At 41.6% G+C, this 20,157-nt stretch overlaps 2 protein-coding genes across 5 annotated transcripts in view; one reads left to right on the top strand and one right to left on the bottom strand.

Annotated features, from left to right (window-relative positions):
* Positions 1-6,922, top strand: part of WASHC4 (WASH complex subunit 4) — a 58,099-nt gene extending 51,177 nt beyond the window's left edge. The window contains exons 31-33 of one of the 2 annotated variants that reach the window (XM_044987422.1): positions 159-355; positions 1,205-1,304; positions 3,532-6,922. In XM_044987422.1, coding sequence (XP_044843357.1) covers positions 159-355; positions 1,205-1,304; positions 3,532-3,599 — 365 coding nt within the window. In that variant the 3' untranslated portion in view covers positions 3,600-6,922. Of the gene's footprint in view, positions 1-158; positions 356-1,204; positions 1,305-3,531 lie in introns of those variants that run through there. The other variant, XR_006573528.1, reaches the window with a different exon arrangement.
* Positions 6,923-8,059: 1,137 nt separating this feature from the next.
* APPL2 (adaptor protein, phosphotyrosine interacting with PH domain and leucine zipper 2) overlaps positions 8,060-20,157 on the bottom strand; it is a 55,151-nt gene continuing 43,053 nt past the window's right edge. For all 3 annotated transcript variants that reach the window (XM_044987441.1, XM_044987452.1, XM_044987460.1), the window contains 11 exons: positions 18,802-18,990; positions 17,451-17,493; positions 17,313-17,369; positions 17,120-17,208; positions 15,770-15,928; positions 15,555-15,604; positions 13,503-13,677; positions 12,168-12,204; positions 11,870-12,010; positions 10,012-10,059; positions 8,060-9,151 (listed from right to left, as the gene is read on the bottom strand). In XM_044987441.1, coding sequence (XP_044843376.1) covers positions 9,020-9,151; positions 10,012-10,059; positions 11,870-12,010; positions 12,168-12,204; positions 13,503-13,677; positions 15,555-15,604; positions 15,770-15,928; positions 17,120-17,208; positions 17,313-17,369; positions 17,451-17,493; positions 18,802-18,990 — 1,120 coding nt within the window. In that variant the 3' untranslated portion in view covers positions 8,060-9,019. The remainder of the gene's footprint in view (positions 9,152-10,011; positions 10,060-11,869; positions 12,011-12,167; positions 12,205-13,502; positions 13,678-15,554; positions 15,605-15,769; positions 15,929-17,119; positions 17,209-17,312; positions 17,370-17,450; positions 17,494-18,801; positions 18,991-20,157) is intronic.

The raw sequence follows: 20,157 nt of genomic DNA, 5'->3' as shown, positions 1-20,157 counted from the left end.
CTTTATTGTAGCTTCATAGTTAAGACTTAATTGTAATGTAGCATGTAAAGTGAATAGTCCCAATACTAATATTAAAGGATATTCAAGGGGGTATATATAGAATATGTGCCTGCATTTGTTCAATTTGACTTTGGTAAATGGTTTGTTAATGACTGCAGGTGTGGCTTACATTCTAAAGCTTTTGAATCAGTACCAGGAGTTTGATTCACTTCACTGGTTCCAGTCAGTCAGGGAGAAGTATGTGAAGGAGATAAGAGCAGTAGCTAAGCAACAGAATGTGCAATCAACTAGTCAAGATGAAAAGCTACTACAGACTATGAACCTTACCCACAAGCGACTGGAAGTTTGTTTACAGGTACATTATGGTTCCAGTTCTATGACTTGTATTGAACTCCACATTTGCTTGTCTTGGTTCAGTTGGTTATTAGCGCTATAGAAAGCACCATCAAGGATTTGTAGAGACCATTAAACTATTCACTGCTGCCTAGCACAAAAAAAATGCCCCCCTCCAAAAGAAGAGATGAGCTGGGTGGTATTAATTATATATTTAATGCTGTAAGCTTGGTGCTTTAAGATGTGCTAGAAGAGAAATACCTTGCTCCTAAGAGCTGAAATCTACAATAGATGGCTAACTTGAGAGAGAATGACTGACCATGGAATTAGGAGGTAGGTAGCAATAAATAATATGATGTATGTTTGTGTATAGAGAGTCAAAGGAGCTTGGTTCATAGCATTGGATATTATGACTTCTGTGAATTGTGAAGATGAATAATGTCTCAGCTATCAAACCAAGGAAAGGCAAGCCTTATTCAGTATCTTGAAATATAGTAGTTTTAACTTCAAGGCACAAAAAATTACAATTCTTTCTGCCTTATGTAGGTAATACCATCCCTTATTTCTGTAAGGTAACATGGAAAATCAGTAATTCAAATGTATAGAAGTAACACATGTGACCCAAGACTTTAATCTATTTTAATACACTAATATAAAGTTCTTTTGGCCAGTCTAAGTGCTTTGTAAAACACATGTGAACAAGGTATAAAGTAGGATTTCCAAAAGCACCTAAGTGACTTAAAAGCACAAACCCCATTGACTTTCACTTAAGTGCTTCTGCAGATCCCATTCACATATGCTGTAGATAATAATTCTTTGATATACTACTGCTTACTGAAAGTCTCTTTCTTGTCTCAATATTTTTAATTAGGAGTTTGAACTGCTTTATTTCTCGCTAAGCAGTGCAAGAATATTTTTTAGAGCAGACAAAACTGCAGCAGAAGAAAACCAGGAAAAGAAAGAGAGAGAAGGTTAGTGAATGTTGTAGAACTTTTTTAGAACTTGACATTCTTGTGTCTTCAGAGATACCCTGATTAGGATTTTGTGGTTTCCTGTGCAATACGACTCAGACTTGCGCTCTCCTTGTCCTGTGTAACTACATTCTTCTTCCTGTCAGCTGATTCAGCAGAACTCCAGATGTTGTCAGAACCTAATAGTGATTCAGGACTCAAGGACAGCTGATGGTGATGATATCTGGAGTGGAGTGAATTTTAAGATGGATTATTGAGCCCAAAAGCCAGTGATAGGGGAGGAAGGCGAATAACAGTAATATCACTTAATGGGCTAAATGCATTATCATTCTCACCATCACCAGTTTGATAATGTTATACTCCTTCCCTCCACTGTCTTTGTGATAAACTCTTTGAAAGAATTCCATTTGAATTATTCATCATTGCTACTTGCTACAGTTCAGTGGCAGTGATTAGGGCTCCATGTCTGTCACAGAGGTCGCAGAAGTCCCAGATTCTGTGACTTCAGCAGCGGCCATAGTGGCTGACCCCAGGGCTACCCAAGCAGCTGGCCCCAAGGACAGCTGCTCTGGCTGCCTGGGGACAGCCACACTGGTCGCTGCTGGAGCAGCCCCACAGCTAAGATTTAGTCATGGGTATTTATAGTACAATCAGGGACAGGTCACAGGCTATGAATTTTTGTTTATTGCCCGTTACCTGTCCATGATTTATACTAAAAATACCCATGACTAAATTGTAGCCTTAGCTGTGATTAAGGAACTATTTTTTAACTCATACCGAGATCATTGGCAACATGTAGGGAGATAAAAGCTTGAACATACTATACTTCTAACATGCAGATGCTCACAATGTATTTTGTCTTGGCAAATGAACTGCTAATATAGGAATTAGGGAGTATATTGTCAATTCATGGTTTAGGTGAAGTGCCCAATTAACATTAATAGGCGTGTTATATATTCAGTGTCAGGAGAATAATCCTACCACAAAAATTTCTCTAGTCTCTCTTGGGCAGGGAGAGTTAGCATGTGTGGTTGAAAGCCTGTCTCTTTAAAAAAATGAAAAGTGCTCACAAGGATTGTGAGGTAGATATATGGTTGTCCCAAGGGATTTAGGAAAATTGCTATAGCTAATCCCACACAGGTGAATGTAGTGAAGTTGAAAACAGAATTAGTAGCATTTGGCCAGAAATGCCTCTTTTAAAGGTAATACAACATAAACTTCTTGTCTGTAGTTCTGGTAGGTTATCATCACAGATGTTGAGAGTTTTTGGCTAAAAACGCACACAATTTTTCATTTAAAAAATGTACATAAAATGTGCCACTGTAAGTCTGCCAGAAACATAAAGGGAGTAAACAGATCAAGGGGACTGTCCTGAAAAGGATCTGTTGTTTTTTCTACCAAGGGAAGCTGGCAAGTTCACTAAGGAAACTTTTTTTAGGATGAAATAGCATTAGTTTTTCATGTACATTTTAAAATTTCTATTCACTCTGAGCGGAGATGCTCAAATTACTATTCAGACTTAAAAGGGGAAAAAAAAAGTTAATGGAACAGGACAAATACTGTGGTAACTTTAAGTTAACCAGCCACAATTATATAGAGTATTCCTCTGAATAAGTATTCATACCAGGGGCGGCTCCAGGCCCCAGCACGCCAAGCGCATGCTTGGGGCGGCACTCTGCCAGTTGCCCCGAGGGCGGCAGGCAGGCTGCCTTCGGCAGCATGCCTGTGGAGGGTCCGCTGGTCCCGTGGCTTCGGCGGACCTCCCGCAGGCGTGAAGCCGCGGGACCAGTGGACCCTCCACAGGCAAGCCGCCGAAGGCAGCCTGCCTGCTGTGCTTGGGGCAGCAAAATGCATAGAGCCGCCCGATTCATAGTCATGGTAAACTTGCCAATCGTGTGCAAAGCGTGTTCTGCAGTAGTCAAGGCTTGAAAGTTTAGCTGTGAGAAGCAATATCGTAGGCTTCAGTGTTTAGACCTTAATTCTGCAAAGCATTCCAACTTTGCTCATGTGAGTAGTCCTATTGACGGGGACTAACCACAGGAGCAAAGTTGTGCCTGTAAGTGCTTTGCAGAGTCAGTTAGGATATCTCAGCCAAGAGAATAGAACTGGAACGTTCCTGGCATACAGCAAGCTTACTTATTATTATGTCTGGTTAAAACAAATTATTGTTTTAAATATAACATATCTATTAGTTTTAACTTTTTTTCTCTTTTTTTTCCATCTGTAGAAGAATCTGTTAAAACAAGCATTGGAGACCTCTCCACTGCTGCACCTGCAGATCCTGTTGTGAAATGATATTGCTGGTACGCATTATTTGTATGAGCTATCAGACTTATTAATTATTCTGTTCTTGCCAATAACTTTTTGTAGGGATAAAATCCTAGATTTGATTTACCTCTTGTGTTAAAATGGACAGAAAATGGTACAATACTGTAGCAGTACCCAGCGGGCTACTATAGCTGAGTTTGTGTCCGTATTTCCTTTGGAAAACCCTATTTTTCAGGAATTGATTACATTATTTACAAAATTTTGGTCTGAGCTGAAACGTAGCATGTAAAACCTTGACTTAGGAACAACCGTTATCTTAAGTTACAGAAGTGCAGATCAAAATTAGTAATTCACTAATTTCAGATGTTTTCTTGCGTCCCTAACTTTAAAACATCACTTAAAAACCTCGTAGGCCGTTGTTCCATGGTTTGCACTAGGGCATTTTGATCTTTTTAACCAGGAAAAACAATTAAAGACAGACATGTGCATTTCTGGTATCTATTGTCTGAAAAATAATTTGGGTGCTGGGAATGTATCATATTCAGAGTATATGTGGCACCTAATACCATAGTTACATACCACACTATAATAATGCTCGGCCTACCTTGTGAATGTAAATGGAGACTGATACATAGTTCAGAAACCCTTATTAATGTTAGCGTATCTCACAAAGCCTGTATTCTTCACTGATATTGCTCCACTGGCATATCAGCTGACCTAAGGGGATTTAGGGCCCCTTCAGTAGCTCACTTTCCCTGCCTTTTTTTCTTTCATACCAAAGAAGGTGGGGTCGGGGGTGGAGAGACGACGCTAATGAAACTGCTTTAGGTTTACGCTGAAGGCCTGACTTTCATCTACAAAAGAAGGAAATTCAGAGAAGAGAAAACCAGAGTTAGCGCTTCCTCTTATGACCAGGCACTGTATGAATGAGTGTCTGTGAATATTAAGTAAACTTACATTTCATGAATGCTGTAGTACCTAAGCACAAGTTTCAGCCTCAAGTCTGTATCTCCTTACCTTTGTAGGTCTGTTACACCCTTTGTGATGTCCAAATGTAGTCTGACATGCTTTATGATCAACAATAATTGCACTGCAGGCTCTAAAAGCTGCTGTACACTGTGAGAATTCCATACAACTTAAACATGTGCTTGCTACAGTTTTGCAGATTGTGCAAGAGTTAGACAGTAGTTATCCAGATTCCTGACTCAAGCAAATGGCTAGTCTTACCTTAAAATTAAGTGCTAGTTACCACTAACTATGAAAAGGTACTGTTATGTTTTAATCACCCAGAACATAAAACAATATCTTGCTAGCTAAATAACACATCAGTTAGTTTAACTGTGACTTGCAGTTTTTTGGCACATATGGTATATTTTATTGGACCACAGTTGCCAGCCTCATCTCCTAATTACAGTGCAAGATGCTGTTTTATAAATATTTCATAATTACTCCAAAGCTGGTCACTGATTATGTATATATGACTAATATAAGGTGTGACACACCTGATATTTGCCCCCATCAGTCACTGATTCATGTAGAAATCTAGGACAAATGATGTTTTGTTGAAACTGAAGGGACCAGACTGGCATGGAATTTTTTTCCCTAATGCTGAAAATATGACGCAGAAGCATCACAAACCGTTTACTTGGCTGCACTCATTAAATCCTTTATTTGCAATTCGTCATAATTGCCGAGATGGCCCTAAAGAGTGCTGCATACCCTAACTTGTATTTGTTTGAAGTGCTGTTTTATTTCAATGAGACTTTCATACTTAATTTGTAATTATTTTTAATTGTGGCTCTAGTTTGACCTCTTTGGGCCTGTAGCAAACATTTTCAGCAGTGCTGCTGCTAACTTCCCTGCTCCTGTATGTGCATATACATATGTCCCTGTTCTAGACCAATCTTCAGTCGTATAGTTCATAGGTTCTTGGGGGTCTGAAGAATCTATGGCTAGTCTCTCACTTCTCCTGTAGATTGACTATGTAAACACGTACATTCATGGCACACCTATGCTGTAATAAAGTCTGCACTTTTCCCTTTTGCCCTGTAATTTGGAAGAATGCTATTACAAACCCTTAATACTTTGCAGTTAATCTTGGATAGTGTATATGCCAGATCTGTACAGTGCTAACAGATTAATGTGGTTTTGATGACTGAAATTCCACAGAAAGGACTAAAGGCTATTTTTAGTACCCTGTTTAGAGGTAGCATCTGTGGATGTGTAATGTATGTGTGAATATATACATATGTACAATGATAGAGCTGCTCTTGCTAATATAGGATTGTAGTTAGTGTATTTGGAACATCTCTCTATGCAGTAGAATCTCACTAATGGGGGGGGAACCATTCTATGGATTCATTCAGTTTCAAGCTGGAGTACTGGGGCACACTCCCACATGTGCCAGTGGGGGAGAGCTCCATATTAAACTCGTCCATTTCACTAGGGATTACAACTGCATGTGGTGCTACTACAGTGAGAACCTGGTCCAGCACTCTTGCAGCTTGGACACAATCGTGGAAATGAGGCTCTGGGTTGGAGAAGGGAGAATCTTAGGAAAACTACTGTTGCCACTTCACTCAAAAAAGCCATTGGTAGCAAGAGAACAAGGATGGCCACAGCTGGCTTCATTTTGCTGAGGACTGATAGACCAGCTTCTTAGCTCCCCTTTTCCTTTGTCAGGAACGGGGGGGCATTGCTGAAAGTTGTCTGTCTAGCAAGAAAGCAGCAGCTGCCATCTTTCACTTGTGGCTGGGCTGAGTGTTACAGGGAACAGGTGTGTAGCAACAGCCTTTTTAAAAGCTCATGCCCCTCTCCTGGTTGGCTGTCATTCTTCAATCAAGCAGCAGCAAGAGCCCAGCCTTACAAGTACCTCTCTCCCCCACTTTTCCTTCCCCTACACCACCAGTACTGGGGGAGGAATCTAGTATGTGCTCTAGTCTGATTTCAGGGACTTACTGAATGCCAGGACTAATGTGCCCTTTCCATTGGCCCAATTGTGGGGGTTGGGGGAAGAGATTCCACTGTGATGGCTCCACTAACAGCTGACCCATCTACACTTAAGTGAGCAGATAATATGCTTCCAGTGTATAGCTGTAGGCTGGTGGGTTGCTGAAGTGCAGATTCCTGAGATCCTACTGCATTCTGTAAGCTGGAGGGAAATTTGAACTTTTCATCGGATGGCCATTGATGACAACCATTTTCAATTTCTCAGGTATGAAGGACCAAATGTAACATGTATTATCTAACTCATTTTACAAAAAGGGTATTTTGTTACCTCAGTCTTTTTTTTGGTTCTGTGAGTAGAGTACATTATGTACAGAAAGTTAATAAATGTAATTTTGAGAACATCATTCTTTGATTTGTCTTCAGTAACAGGTGTCCTCTGAACTATAAGCAGGTTTCAGTTCTCCATTAGTAAAAATTTAAATAAATAGGTATACTGTATCTCCATATATTTATCTCATAGAACAGGAAGGGACTCTGAAAGGTCATTGAGTCCAGGACCAAGTACTGATTTTGCCCCAGATCCTTAAGTAGCCCCTCAAGGATTGAACTCACAGCCCTGGGTTTAGCAGGCCAATGCTCACACCAACAGTGTGACTGTTCTTACAGAACAGTGCTTGTGTGTCAGTAGTAACGTGAGCAAATAAATACAGAGGGTTGGAGAACTAATACTTCATTCTAATTATAATTAACTTGCATGGTGCTCACATTCAAACATTCAGTGATGACTGATGGGTGTCTGGCCTTCTGCCATACTGATTCCAGGCAAAATGGGCATCTGCAAAGATTTTGGAAGATTATCCTCCTTGTCTTGTTCTAGTTAACCTTAAGCTCCTCTAGTACAGGGACTAGCAACCTTTGGCACGCACCCTGCCAGGGTAAGCACCCGAGCGTGCCAGTTTGGTTATCTGCCGCATCCGCAGGGTTGGCCGATTGCGGCTCCGACTGGCCGCGATTCACTGCTCCAGGCCAATGGGGGCTGTGGGAAGCTGCAGCCAGCACATCCCTCCCCATAGCCTCTGAGTGAGAAGCCGCGATCAGCTGCACCTGCAGACGCGTCAGGTAAAACCAACTGGCCTGGCCCACCACTTGTCAAAGGTGGCCGATCCCTGCACTAGTATCAGAAAAGCTAATTTCTTAAGTGCCCCAAAAGAAATTGATTTAATTCAATCAGTTCTACTCAATCAGCTGTTCCAGCTAAGTTTTTTAAATGAAACTAGATATAGAGAACAGCATGAACCAATGCTGTATGGGTTTTCCTGAGATGTCTGTCTTTAAAGTATTTGCCACTACATACAGTCTTCAGTAATCCGACTGACCAGCTGCTTCTTGACTACGCAACACAAAATGGCAAAACCTCCATAAGCAAGTCCTGTATAACTTATTGCAGATGAAACTGGAGAAAACTCCCTAGCCAGTGCACAAAGTGCCTCAGTTCAGGCAAGCTACCAGTTACTAACACACAGACTTATAATCTAGCATTTTATTGGTAAACTTTTTTTTAATTGAAGACTTTTGCAGACTGTCAAACTTTATATTTCACCATAAAATTAATGTTAAACTTACAACCATACTTAACGCTATAAACATACTGACTTATGACCGTTATCCCTGGCTGCTACTTTCAAAAAGCTTAACCGTATAAAAACCACACACGAACAACATGCAAATTCCTTGACTATTTCTGGATTCTGTTTGCATTTTGGTTGTATTTAAAACTAACAAATCCAGGAGTTGTTATATCCAGGATTTATACATTCTATAATTGAGTAAGTGTGGTCCCTATGAAGATGAATAGGCACTTAAATTTATTTTGTAAGCTTATTCTAGGTGCAATACAAAAATAGATTAATAGGAAAAAATTAGTTTATCAAATAGTTTTGTAAATAGACTAGCACAAAAGATAAATTCTTGTAACACAAAGTACACTAGAAACTAAAAAACTTCATTTGAAAATAAAGTAAATAGTGCATTTTTCTTAACCTTCAGTCAGATACACTATATCATGCAAACTATGGAAATTACTGATCACTACAAGTACACATTTTTTTACAGTGGCCTGATTTTCAGAGAGACTGAGCATCCACAACTCCAACTGAAGTCAATGATAAAGTGATCAGCATCCCCAAACTAACCAAAAGTGTATTAATCTGAAGAATGTGGCATTACCCCTTCGCTTCGAACAGTCAGCATCAAGGAGCTAACATTGAAACACTCCACAAAAGATTGTCAGCTATTCCAAACAAACCCAGAAGGCAAAATTCTGCTCTCACTCCATTGTAAGTCAAGAGAAACTACACTCAGTTACTCCTTATTCTCATTACTATAAGAGAAAACAGAATCTGGCCCACGGTGTGCACAAACATTGGAAAACCAGAGATCTTTGCAAAAAAGACTCCTTGCTTTCCCCCTTCCCAACCAACATACAAGGAATGAAAAGTTTATGCTTCTGACTCCTCCCCCCTCTCTTCAGGTATGGCTCCATCCTCTTCTGACTGGTCATTCAGTAATTTGAATTTGCCATCATTTGTTAGTGGCATGGACATCATTAACTGCGCTAGTGCTTCTGGATCCTGAAATGAAGATGTTAATGAACATTAAGTTCAACAAGCTGTGGTATCTTTCTTTTTTTAGCATAGAGAGCTTCTCTGCATGACATTTTAAAATATAGCTATATATGTAAATGAGATTTTGGCACCAACTTTGCAGTACAGTGAGACTACTTGTGCAAAATTAGACACATGCATGACTGTTTTCAGGATTAGAGCTTTTATTTGCTGCTAGAATTACTACTCCAGCCCTTGAAATATTTTGGTGAAAATTGGAGGTAACTTGTCAACTATTGAAGAAATAATGAGTTTACCCTGTTCTGGGAGAAAGGGTACTTTGCTTATTGTGTAAACTATTGATACATCTAACTTGCTTTGGAACTCCAGTGACACCAGAAAGGTGTAGGAAAATTTTGGTAAATCATGAGATTTTGATATGAATCTTCACAATTGTAACTTTCATTTATTTTTGGGTGGAAAAAACACATCCTAACTTTTCAGCCCCAAGGAGAAGAGTTGGGGATAGTTACTGTGAAGTATTAGTGCAGAAATCTCAATTTTTCATTTTTAGGTGCTTTTTTTCCCACTGACTCAGACGGCTTATTTTTAAACTCGTCCCTGCAGTGGACAATTGCATATATATTTAAATTTGATTTAGGTTGGTGCAGAATCAGTGTAAAAGTCATCAGCTAAACAGTGCAAGTTTACAAAGTTAAATGCATGTCTGTGTTCAATATGCAGTAGCAGCAGTAGTCTTCAGTTTGTATTGTACTGTGTTTTATATACACTGTAAGATAGACAAACAGTGCAGTCAAATTTACAGGACATAAATGAGCATTACAATGAGAGATGGGTGAGAGGACATCAAAACAAGTATACTTCACCTTTTGAGCCTCAATAATTTCCTTTCCCAAGCTTATTGCATAACAAATCTGCAAAAAAAAAAGTGGACTTTATAAAAATCTATGCTAACGATGGATGTTCATTGATGATGCTTCATACATCTCAGACTGTTCATATAGCTAGAGTCTCTCTCTTAAAGCCTATTATCATAGGAATGCATGTCTAAATATGTCTGTTTTACAAAGCTAGCATCTGCTCCAATGCACACTGAAGTCAATGGAAAGACTAGTGGCTTCAATGGACCCTTTGTGACCCAAAGCATTATGACACTCAGCTTTTTAGATGCTTGGGAAATCACAGGAACAACACTCAGCTCCACAAAGCCTGAGTCAGGCATCTAGACTCTCTGTACAAAGAATGGGGAGAGCCACAAAAAACCAGCACGCTAGGCGGGGAGGTGCCAACAAGAGGGGTGTATCTTAAGAACCGCTCCCTCATGGAGATAGACACCTAATTCCAGGCTGTAGGGAGGTGCCTAGCTTTGCTTACGATTCACAAGCAGGCACCTGGAATCAGGCACCTAACTTGTTTCCTGGGCGAAGGGATTAAGCACTGCCTCACTCTGCCCAAAACAGCTGGAGGATGGGGTGGTGGTAACCACCTCAACTTCTAGCCCAATGGTTAGAGCACTCGCATGAGACCCAGGTTCAATCTGCCCCCTCAGGCAGATGGGAAGAGGATCTCCCATCTCACCAGAGCTCTAACTACTGAGTTGTGGGTTATTCTGATGTGGGCTCCCTAATTTCTCCTGTTGAAGCTGTTCCATTGTGGATAAATACTTAGTCATTGGGCAAGACAGAATGATGCTGTAGTTCAGTGGTTAGGCTACGTACCTGGGAAGTGGGAGACTAAGCTCGAGTCTCCCTGCTTCCATGACTAATTATTCATACGCAGCTGAACAACTTCAGTAGGAGAGTGAGAGAAACACCCACATCAACCAGGAGGCAGGGGCCTTAGTTACTAATGAAAAAGTTCTTCCACATCAGTAGTGGTCTTAAGAATGCAAAACAAAATGGTGGGCTTGGTGTCTCCCATCTTTACTACTTGTTTTTGCACAGCCTTCTGTTACCTCATGGGCAGCTGTATCCAACAGTATCAAACCAGAGACATATTCTGCATTGTCTTCTCTATAAGAAGCTGTAAAGTCTGGGAGATTAGGAAATGAGTTAACACTCCCACTCCCCTGTCAGTCTATTTCAACTATCCCACAATTCATGTTTTCTTAAAGGTAGTTAGAAAATATGGGTGACGGAAGATCTTCTATTGGCCCAAAGCTGGTTAGGGAGAGAGACAAGCTTTCAAGCCACACAGTGCTTTTCAGAGCTTGAACGGTCCCTTAGAATGTGTGTTAATTACTTATGCTAAACAATCTGTTCCACCTTGCGTGACACTGGATGTACCTTTCCCAGACCGGAAGAAGAGCTCTGTGCAGCTCAAAAGCTTGTCTCTCACCAATACATATTGGTCCAATAAAAGAAATTACCTTATGCAACTTCTCTCTCCAATAGCCTGGGACTGACACAGCTACAACTATACTGCATACAACAACTTAAAGGTAGCTGTCACAATACAGGTGACAACCTTGCTTTTGCCAGCATTGGTGCTGGACACTGACTCCTAAGACCTTAGATAGAAAGGAACGTATATGAATGCTGATCCTACTATGTGCTGTCTTATGCCATCACATGTCCCTCAATCATTAGATTAAGAATAAAGGAAACCATCTGACTCTGTTTCTGTAACATTCCCCCTATAGGAGGCTTCCAAAAGGCAAACTGACACTACGATTCATTTTTTTTTTAAACTGTATAAAAATACAATATAAAACAATCACAAGACCTTTTCGCCTTCTGTGTTGCTCTCAAAAATATTCGCACTCATGGATTCTTCCCCCAGCGACTCGGTGACACGGACCACAAACCCAAGCAGTCTCTTGTTATCCTGATGGGCAGCAAACTGCGTCACACTGGCAAGTTCAAACTGGAAAAGCATATTACAGAACTTTAAAACTAGCAAAAGCTCAACTAGGTTAGGAGACCAATCCTCTCTGGGATTAAATGTTAGCAGTGCAGAGGGAAACAATAAAAAAGATGATGCAATTATTTAAACTTTACTATCAACACGAAGAATTACTTACAGTTGTTCGTGTAACTTGGGTTTGAGGATCTATTAACCTGCAATTATAAGAAGTTTTAAGTAAGAATACTGAGCACTTTTGTAATGACTTCAGCCATATAGCTTAACCCAGGGGTTCTCAAACTGGGGGGTGGGAACCCTCAGGGGGTTGTGAAGTTATTACATGGGGGGTCACGAGCTGTCAACCTCCACCCCAAACCCTGCTTTGCCTCCAGCATTTATAATTGTGTTAAATATATAAAAAAGTTTTTTTAATTTATAAAAGGGGAGTCACATTCAGAGGCTTGCTATGTGAAAGGGGTCACCAGTACAAAAGTGAGAGCTACTGGCTTAAACCTTTTATAAAAGAAAGAGGATCGTTATACCTATTTAACACATGGGAAAACCGAGGCACACACTTGAATTGATTTGCCTAAAGTCTTGCAGTAGGTCAGTAGCAAAGCCAGGAATGGAATTCAGCTCCCCTGACTCCCAGCCCAGTTCCCTTTGCCCTGGGCCATGCTGCCTTTCTGATGGCACAGGAAACTTGGATAGTCTATGTGCCATGAACTAGTACTACACAGGTTTGTACTTGTACATTATCAAATTAACAAAAACACCCAAAATAAAGTTTTTTTTTCTCCCCAAGTGTGTGCGCGCGAGCCCTGACTTGTGCACTGGCTCACCTATCTGAAAGTTTTGATGGGGAGGCAGCTTTGACACTTATTTTAAAGCAATAAAACTGGACAAGTGATCTATTTTGCAGTATTGTTTCAAATTCAAAGTGAAATAGGAGTGTCTGCACAGAGGCGATCTTTCTAGACCTCTCCGCTACTGTTCTTGAACTAACATGAAGCCTTACTGCATCCTGAAAGTTTGGATGGGATGATTTCTAACTTGTGAGAGACAAGAAAGGACCCACTTTAATGTTAGTTGGAGTCCTCTACAACAGCAAGTCCCAGAAGCTGCGGCCCACCCAGGTAAGGAGAAACACCCAATTTCAAACTTTTAGATGATACTGGAGCAACTTTTGGATTTGTTTATTGCTAGAATTTATAGTCCCACTCTAAAGAGATCTGAGTGGGAGGCCCAGTCATTGGTCTGTTACAAAAGGCAATGGTTACAGTGTGGATGCTAGAACCCCTTCCACTGTAGTGACACAATTGGCTTTATAATTAAAAAAAATATGCCTGTAACAATGGGGATTTTGCTGTTCTGTCTGTAGAGATCCATATGTGCAAATCTCCTACCCTTTGGCAAAACAAAGGTGGTGTATTTAAAAACACCCTGTCGCCTATAGATACCTCAGATGGAAAACAGAACAGTAGGGTTGAGTGTGTTAAGAATTTTACTCTACCTGAGACTCTTGGTGGTGACCATTAGATGGGATTCAGTTGTACGGAAGATGTTATGGATGGCACGAGCAGCCAACACTTGCCTCATAGCTTCATAAATCACCTCATTTGTATCATCTGATTGAACAGCCATAGATCCTAAAAAACGAACTACAAACATCTGCTGCAAGAGTGAATCTGGAAAACAAAGGAATGGTCTCCTGTACTACATTGATTCATGCCTGTGTTCAGAGTTATCAAATACCTAATTCTACCAGAACTGTTCTGAAAAACTGTGGTCAATTACCGGGTCCTAACTTGGGATAACTGTGCCTTTCACATCATTTCCTCTTCAATCATATTCCCTATTAGCCAGGTTTTAGTCTGACTCAGCTTTACCAAACACTTGGATTGTGTGCAAGTGTAACAAATAAGAATTACAAAAATTTCAAAATATATTTTTCTGCTGTAACTGATTAAAATTTTTTCTTTTTGTCTTCTTGTAATAATACCCTTGGTCTTTCTCTCACTGCTGCTCCAGCTCTATTAAGTAGTTGGACTGACTATTTATCACTCTTAAAAATTGTACAATAATTTTGCATAAAGCCTCAGGTTCTAATCTCGTGATAAAATTTCTGTTTTCCAATTTGTTCTATTCTTGATGGTTTGCTCTGTGGGGTGGCAGGAGCAAGAGAGCATGGTGAGTTTCTCCTTTCTCTGTGGTCCTCTCAGACTTCAATGGCTGCTTTCCTGTTCTAATGAGGCCCTCGTAAGCCTTCCGTACTTAACTGCATACTAACCTAAGTGCCCATCTCCATCACAAACTCTTATTTACTATCTATTATACAGCAGCACCCAGAACTGTAGGGCCCTACCAAATGCATGGTCCATTTTGGTTAATTCCAGTGGTAGGAGTGTAAAATTACTCCATTTCATGGTGTCAGATGTTTACATCTGAAATGTCACCATGTTGTAACTGGGGGCAGGGGGTGTCATTGGGAGGAGTCGCAAAGCTGTTGTAAAGGGGTCCTGGGACTGCTACTCTTGCTTCTGTACTACCTTCAGACCTGGGCTCTGAAGGCAGCAGCCACAGAGCTTGCTGCAGGCAGCAGAGGTACCTGGAGGTGGGTCTGATCTCTCCCCCAAATAGTAGCTATACAGGGGAAGAGGAAGTTCCATCCCTCCCCAGCCCTGCCAGGACTAGCAGCTGGAGCCTGGTAGGAGCCCCCAGCTGGGGAATCCCAGCCCTGTCCCTTCCCCCCCTCCAACAGCTAGATTTCAGGGTCTGATGTGTTTTTGGCCTCTGACCGCCCTACCCATAAGCCTCAGTCGGGATCAGAGGCCCCTTATATTAGGTCAGCGTTTCTCAAACTGGGGGGGTCTCAACCCAAAAGGGGGTTGCAAGACTATTGTAGGGGAGGGTTCGTGAGAACAGCAGCTGCTGGTCGGGCACCCAGCACTGGGCTGAAAAAACCATCTATAAAGCCGTTAATACCACTGTTGGTGTCACTAGGCCTGAGTAAACCAAAGTTGTGACTTTGGGCCTGAAGTGAACCAGAGTTCTTACATGCTGTGAACTTTAACCAGCCTAAGATGCTAACAGACTGCAAGCAAAATGTGTAACTGTCAGCAATTTCAGCTTGCAGATGCAGGGGAGGAGGGGGAGAGAGGGGGAGAAAAGTCTACATGCATCTGTTCTGTGAAGGCCAGAGATAAGCTTGCGGATGAGAACTTTTCTTACACGCTGAAATGTAATGCCTAAAGTAACTGCTGTTGGGAAGGGAGGGGTGAAGGGGAAAACCGAACAAAAGGCTTACACAAACAACGGGGGTATAAATGCTGGGACCCCGCCTGCGCGCGGGTGTGCAGGATTTGAGAATGCTTTTTCTCCCTGGCACCTTTTTGGGCTCAAATAAACCTGGTTTTTGCTTCTCCACCCTGGTGTGATAATTAGTGCGACGCACACCGGGCAACGAACCTGCTGTTGCTCCGCCTCGGGCTCTTTGAGCCGGCAACACCACTATACATACACTTGGGAATACTGCCCCATTATAAAGAGCCAAAAAAGTGTTTACCTTCCTCATCGTTCTTGCTGTCTTCAGATTCTCCAAATGGGTTTGTGCGCCTGAAAAATATTTAAGAAAATCTAATCACATATGTGCTCAAAGCAGCCGACTGATTTTATGAAAATTCTCATCGGTTTGAATGATCACACACAAACGTCGGAAAGGGAATAGCCCTTTCCTCTCAAACCGTCTGGTCAAAGTTGTTGAATGTTAGCTGGCTGTACCTGCCACCTCTGTTTTGATCCAGGAATTCAGTTGCAGGAAGTACCATGTCAAACTGAATTGGTGTTCCAGGTGCAATTAACTCTGTGCAATCGGGTTTGGTGGACAGTTCTTTAGGGATAATCTTGTCGCTCTCCATCTCCATATTCTTCACATTCTGGCTACATGGAAAATGGAGAAAGGTTTTGAATGAAAATGTAATGTCATAATGTTGGAAGGAAGACAGGTTTACACCAAATCCCAGTGTTCATTGCCCCCAGTAAGCAAACTGCAATATTAACACATCACTGAGGCTACTAACTGAATTTCTCTTCCTCTTCGTCGTCATAAATAAAATCACGTACTAGTGAAAAGAAATGTTGCTACATCCGAAAAGAAGGAACAAATTCCAAATGAGAGCCAGTGCCTGCTCTTGGTTACACGTTACCATGGTGAATGATGTGTGCACCACTGCCCTCTATTGGTTATAATCAGAACTGCGCCAGTCTATCTGCTCAAGTATACCTCCACCCAGTGATGAGCTGACTACCTCGCACCGCCCCATCCAACCCCCCCTCCTTCCTGACTGCTCCCCCAAGAGCCTTGCCCCCATTCAACCCCCCTTTTCCCCACCCTCTGACCGCCCACTCTACTCTAATTTGCTCTACTTTATTTAGTGCTCTGCTTTTAGGGTCATGCATTCAGAGCATGAATACAGTCAGTCTCTGGAGCTGGCTTTGGAGCCGTCACAGAGACTGAGGAGTTCTTGCTGGTCAAGAGGCTGGATTTCTCAAGAAAAGTTCAATGGAAAACGTTTGTTTGTTACATCCAGGTGCACACAGCTTCATTACCAACCTCTATTTGAGGTAGAGGCTTTAACACCTGACTTGAATGGGTCCAGGATCAGACCCAGCAAAGACTGCAAGACGACTCCTTGTGCTGGTTTCAGAGTACAGACAGGAATAGGGAAAGGCAGTCTACATCGAATTTGTATGGTGACAGCCCCCAATTAGCAATCAGGACCCCATTGTGCTGGGCACTATACAAGCATAACACAAAATTGTCCCTGCCTCGAAGAGTTTACAATCTAAGTACTGGGTCTGTTTCATAACAAATGAATAGGAGAAACCCGACCTGTATGTTAAAACTGGAAGTGGCTGGGGCCCTGATCCTGCAAGCTGGACTGTATGCAGCAGAGCCCTGAACTCATATGGGATCCCATTGCCTTCACTGGGATTCCACACAGGCACAGGGATCTGCTGGGATGGACAGAGTTGCAGGGTCAAGGCTTCCCACATCTCTCTTGCCCCACAAGCAGAGTCTGACTGACTGCACAACAGCAAAAATCACTCCTACGGAAAAGCGAGTGTTACCTGGGACGCAAACTTTCATGTTTTTTTCCAAAGCTTGTGATGGGGGTCACTGCCTGAAGGGCCGTCTGATTTAACTTGATTGCAACAGCCTACAAAACAAAATGACATTTCACCCTTACAGCAACGCTATGAGTCCTGTGCTACACCAACAAAGCAAGTTGGAAAGAACAGATGAAAACAAACAAGCTCTCACCTCTGGATTGTCGGTGAGATAGATCTGCCTGGAGATGTTGTTGATTGCACATATCCACTGTAAGGAGAAAAGAAACTGAACACTCCAAACTATTTAAGGGATAAGAAAGTAAAAACGTTAATCAGTGAAGTATTTTACCTCCTCGTATTCTTTTTTACTTTCTGCTTGAAGGGTTATCCCCCTAAAACACAAATATATTAGCTTCATGTTTTTCTTGTATCATTGTTATATTACATGCTCTCACTCTCCCTGCACACAGAGACAGTTTCAAGGGGGGAGACTCAATAATCTCAAGTATCAGAGGGGTAGCCGTGTTTGTCATTTTTTACAGATCCAGACTAAGAGTCCTGCGGCACCTTATAGACTAACAGACATATTGGAGCATGACCTTTCGTGGGTGAATACCCACTTCGTCAGACGCAAGTGGGTATTCACCCACAAAAGCTCATGCTCCAATACTTCCCTTAGTCTATAAGGTGCCACAGGACTCTGTTGCTTTTTTCAATAATCTCATAAATTGATCTTTAACTACTGCGATTCTATATCATAGATAAGACTAAGAAAATCACAAGCCGTGATTTCGCTGGGGAAACCGCATCTTTTAAACACACACCACAACTTTCTATAGTTGCCGTGAATTTGAGTGGTGTTGCGACCCAGTGCGCTAGGTTGCAATACCACTCGCTCAGCTTTGCGAGCTGCTGTGCAGGGTTGCAATGCCACTCAAACCTGGCCCAGCTGCCCTTCCATCATGCTGGCTTTGAGAGCCAGGCAGGACACACGGTGTCCCTTCTGTGCTGCTGCCCTGCTCGGGAAGGCAGGCTGCGTACCTTGGCAGAAGGTGCTGCAGCTTACATGGGGGTATACCTGTTTCTATTTTTGTGTGCGGTTATTTGTTTTATGGTACCTGAACTGACCACACCAAAACCACAGCTTAGCTTTAACAAGCCACGGCTGCAACTTTTGCACCAAAAAAATGACTCTGTTACAGCCTTAATCCATAGGGTTATACTGGACACCTGGCTCTGTACTCATGTTGATGGTACTCACAAGTACTTCAGCTAATGAAGCTTTCACAGCACTCTGAGGTAGGCAAGTCGGTATTCACATTTTGCACATAGAGAACTGAGCTATCATAAATCTACAGAGGCAGCGAATGTCAGAGCTGGCATTCTGGAGTACATGACTCCAAAGTCCTACACTCAGGCTACTAGACTGTGCCTCTCTGTGAGCAGCCAGCAACCTGAGTTGTGTGAATACCCTATTCCTAAAGGACACAACATTCATCATTTATGCAACGTGCACACTTGATTTAAATGTGCAAAAATACTTTTATTTTCTGTAGGTCAGCGTTATGATGGCAATCCAGCTCAGTTAAAATGGCTGTCACTAGGGAACTGTGTTAACACAACAATTAGGCATTCTGAAACCCCATCTGGTACACCGGACATGACTGGTTGCTCTCTAACAGAAAACTTGTGACCCATACGATTTTCCTGTAGGAGTGGTGATTTGAAAGCAATATCGTCGGTCTTCACAGTCCACTGCCATTACAGAGCAGTTATCCAAGTCCTGAATCAGTCCTCCAGCTACTGCTCCCCTGGGCTGGCACATCAGGTTTCCTCCTTGAGTGAAGAAATAGAGTCTGTCCCAGGTTGTAGTCACCAGGCCTGTTTTACTATAGGGAACACACCGAATTAAGACCAGTTAGCAGTATTTCTAGTTAGAAATAACCCCCAATTCAATTCCTGGATCAGAAACCACCCTCGCCAAACTCTGAGCAGGTCCTGCTGCAGACGCAGGGCTGATCCTTATTGTCAAACATGAATCTTTGTAACTTGTAAACTAAATTTCAACAAACATGTCAAAAGACACCCAACCACAATGGAGACTCATCCCCAGGGCAAGCTGGTTAAGGAGCTGCTGGTTTTGAGTGATCCAAGTTTAAAATGAACAATCATTTGCAGTATTTCCTAGCTGCGAACAGCAGAAGGTTTAGGGCAAACAACTGAGATGAGGCTGCATGGAATTTTATTGTACTCTATTAAAAAAAAGATGCAGTAGAACCTCAGAGTTATGAACACTTTAGGATTGGAGGTTGTTTATAACTCTGAACAAAATGTTATGGTTGTTCTTTCAAAAATTTACAATGAATATTGACTTAATAGCTTGAAACTTTACCCTGCAGAAGTAAAATGCTGCTTTTAACCATAGTAATTTAAATGAAACAAGTACAGAAACATTTTCCTTACCTTGTCAAATCTTTTTATTTTTTCATTTAACAGTACTATAGTGGCTTTTTTTTAGTCCTTGCTGCTGCCTGATTGCAAACTTCCAGTTCCAAATGAGGTTCTACTGTACTTTTGAGTGATCAGGAGCAGCAGAAATTTCAACACAAATGGGCATAAATTTTGAAAAATTACACTTTTACAAGTAGAATCTTATATTGAAAGTACATTCTTCTATGGAGTCATTTACACGATGCTGTAACCCATCTCTTACACTGCTGTTAAACTGTTACATTTGTAATCCAGTTAACTATCAAAAATTGTTCAAATGTCAGTTTGCATTTAAGTTAAGTTATTTCAAAAACACAATAATGAGACCCCATCCACCTCTGCTTTTCTTCCATATACATAACTCCTGCTGAAGTCAATGGGAGGGTTAGTAAAAGAAACTCTGCAGGACTGAGCTCTAGTGGGGTATATGTTCAATGCTATGGACCTGGTTTCTCTGTACAACTCCAGTTGGTGTAAAGGGAAATTTGTGATGAAAGCCCTAAAATCAAAAATCTAGCTCCTCTTTGTAAGCAGTATTGCATTTTCATTAGCCCATAAAAGAGAGA

Source organism: Mauremys mutica, chromosome 1 (genome assembly GCF_020497125.1).
Source record: "Mauremys mutica isolate MM-2020 ecotype Southern chromosome 1, ASM2049712v1, whole genome shotgun sequence".
NCBI classification, from domain to species: domain Eukaryota; kingdom Metazoa; phylum Chordata; order Testudines; family Geoemydidae; genus Mauremys; species Mauremys mutica.
This window is presented reverse-complemented; position numbering and strand designations above follow the sequence as displayed.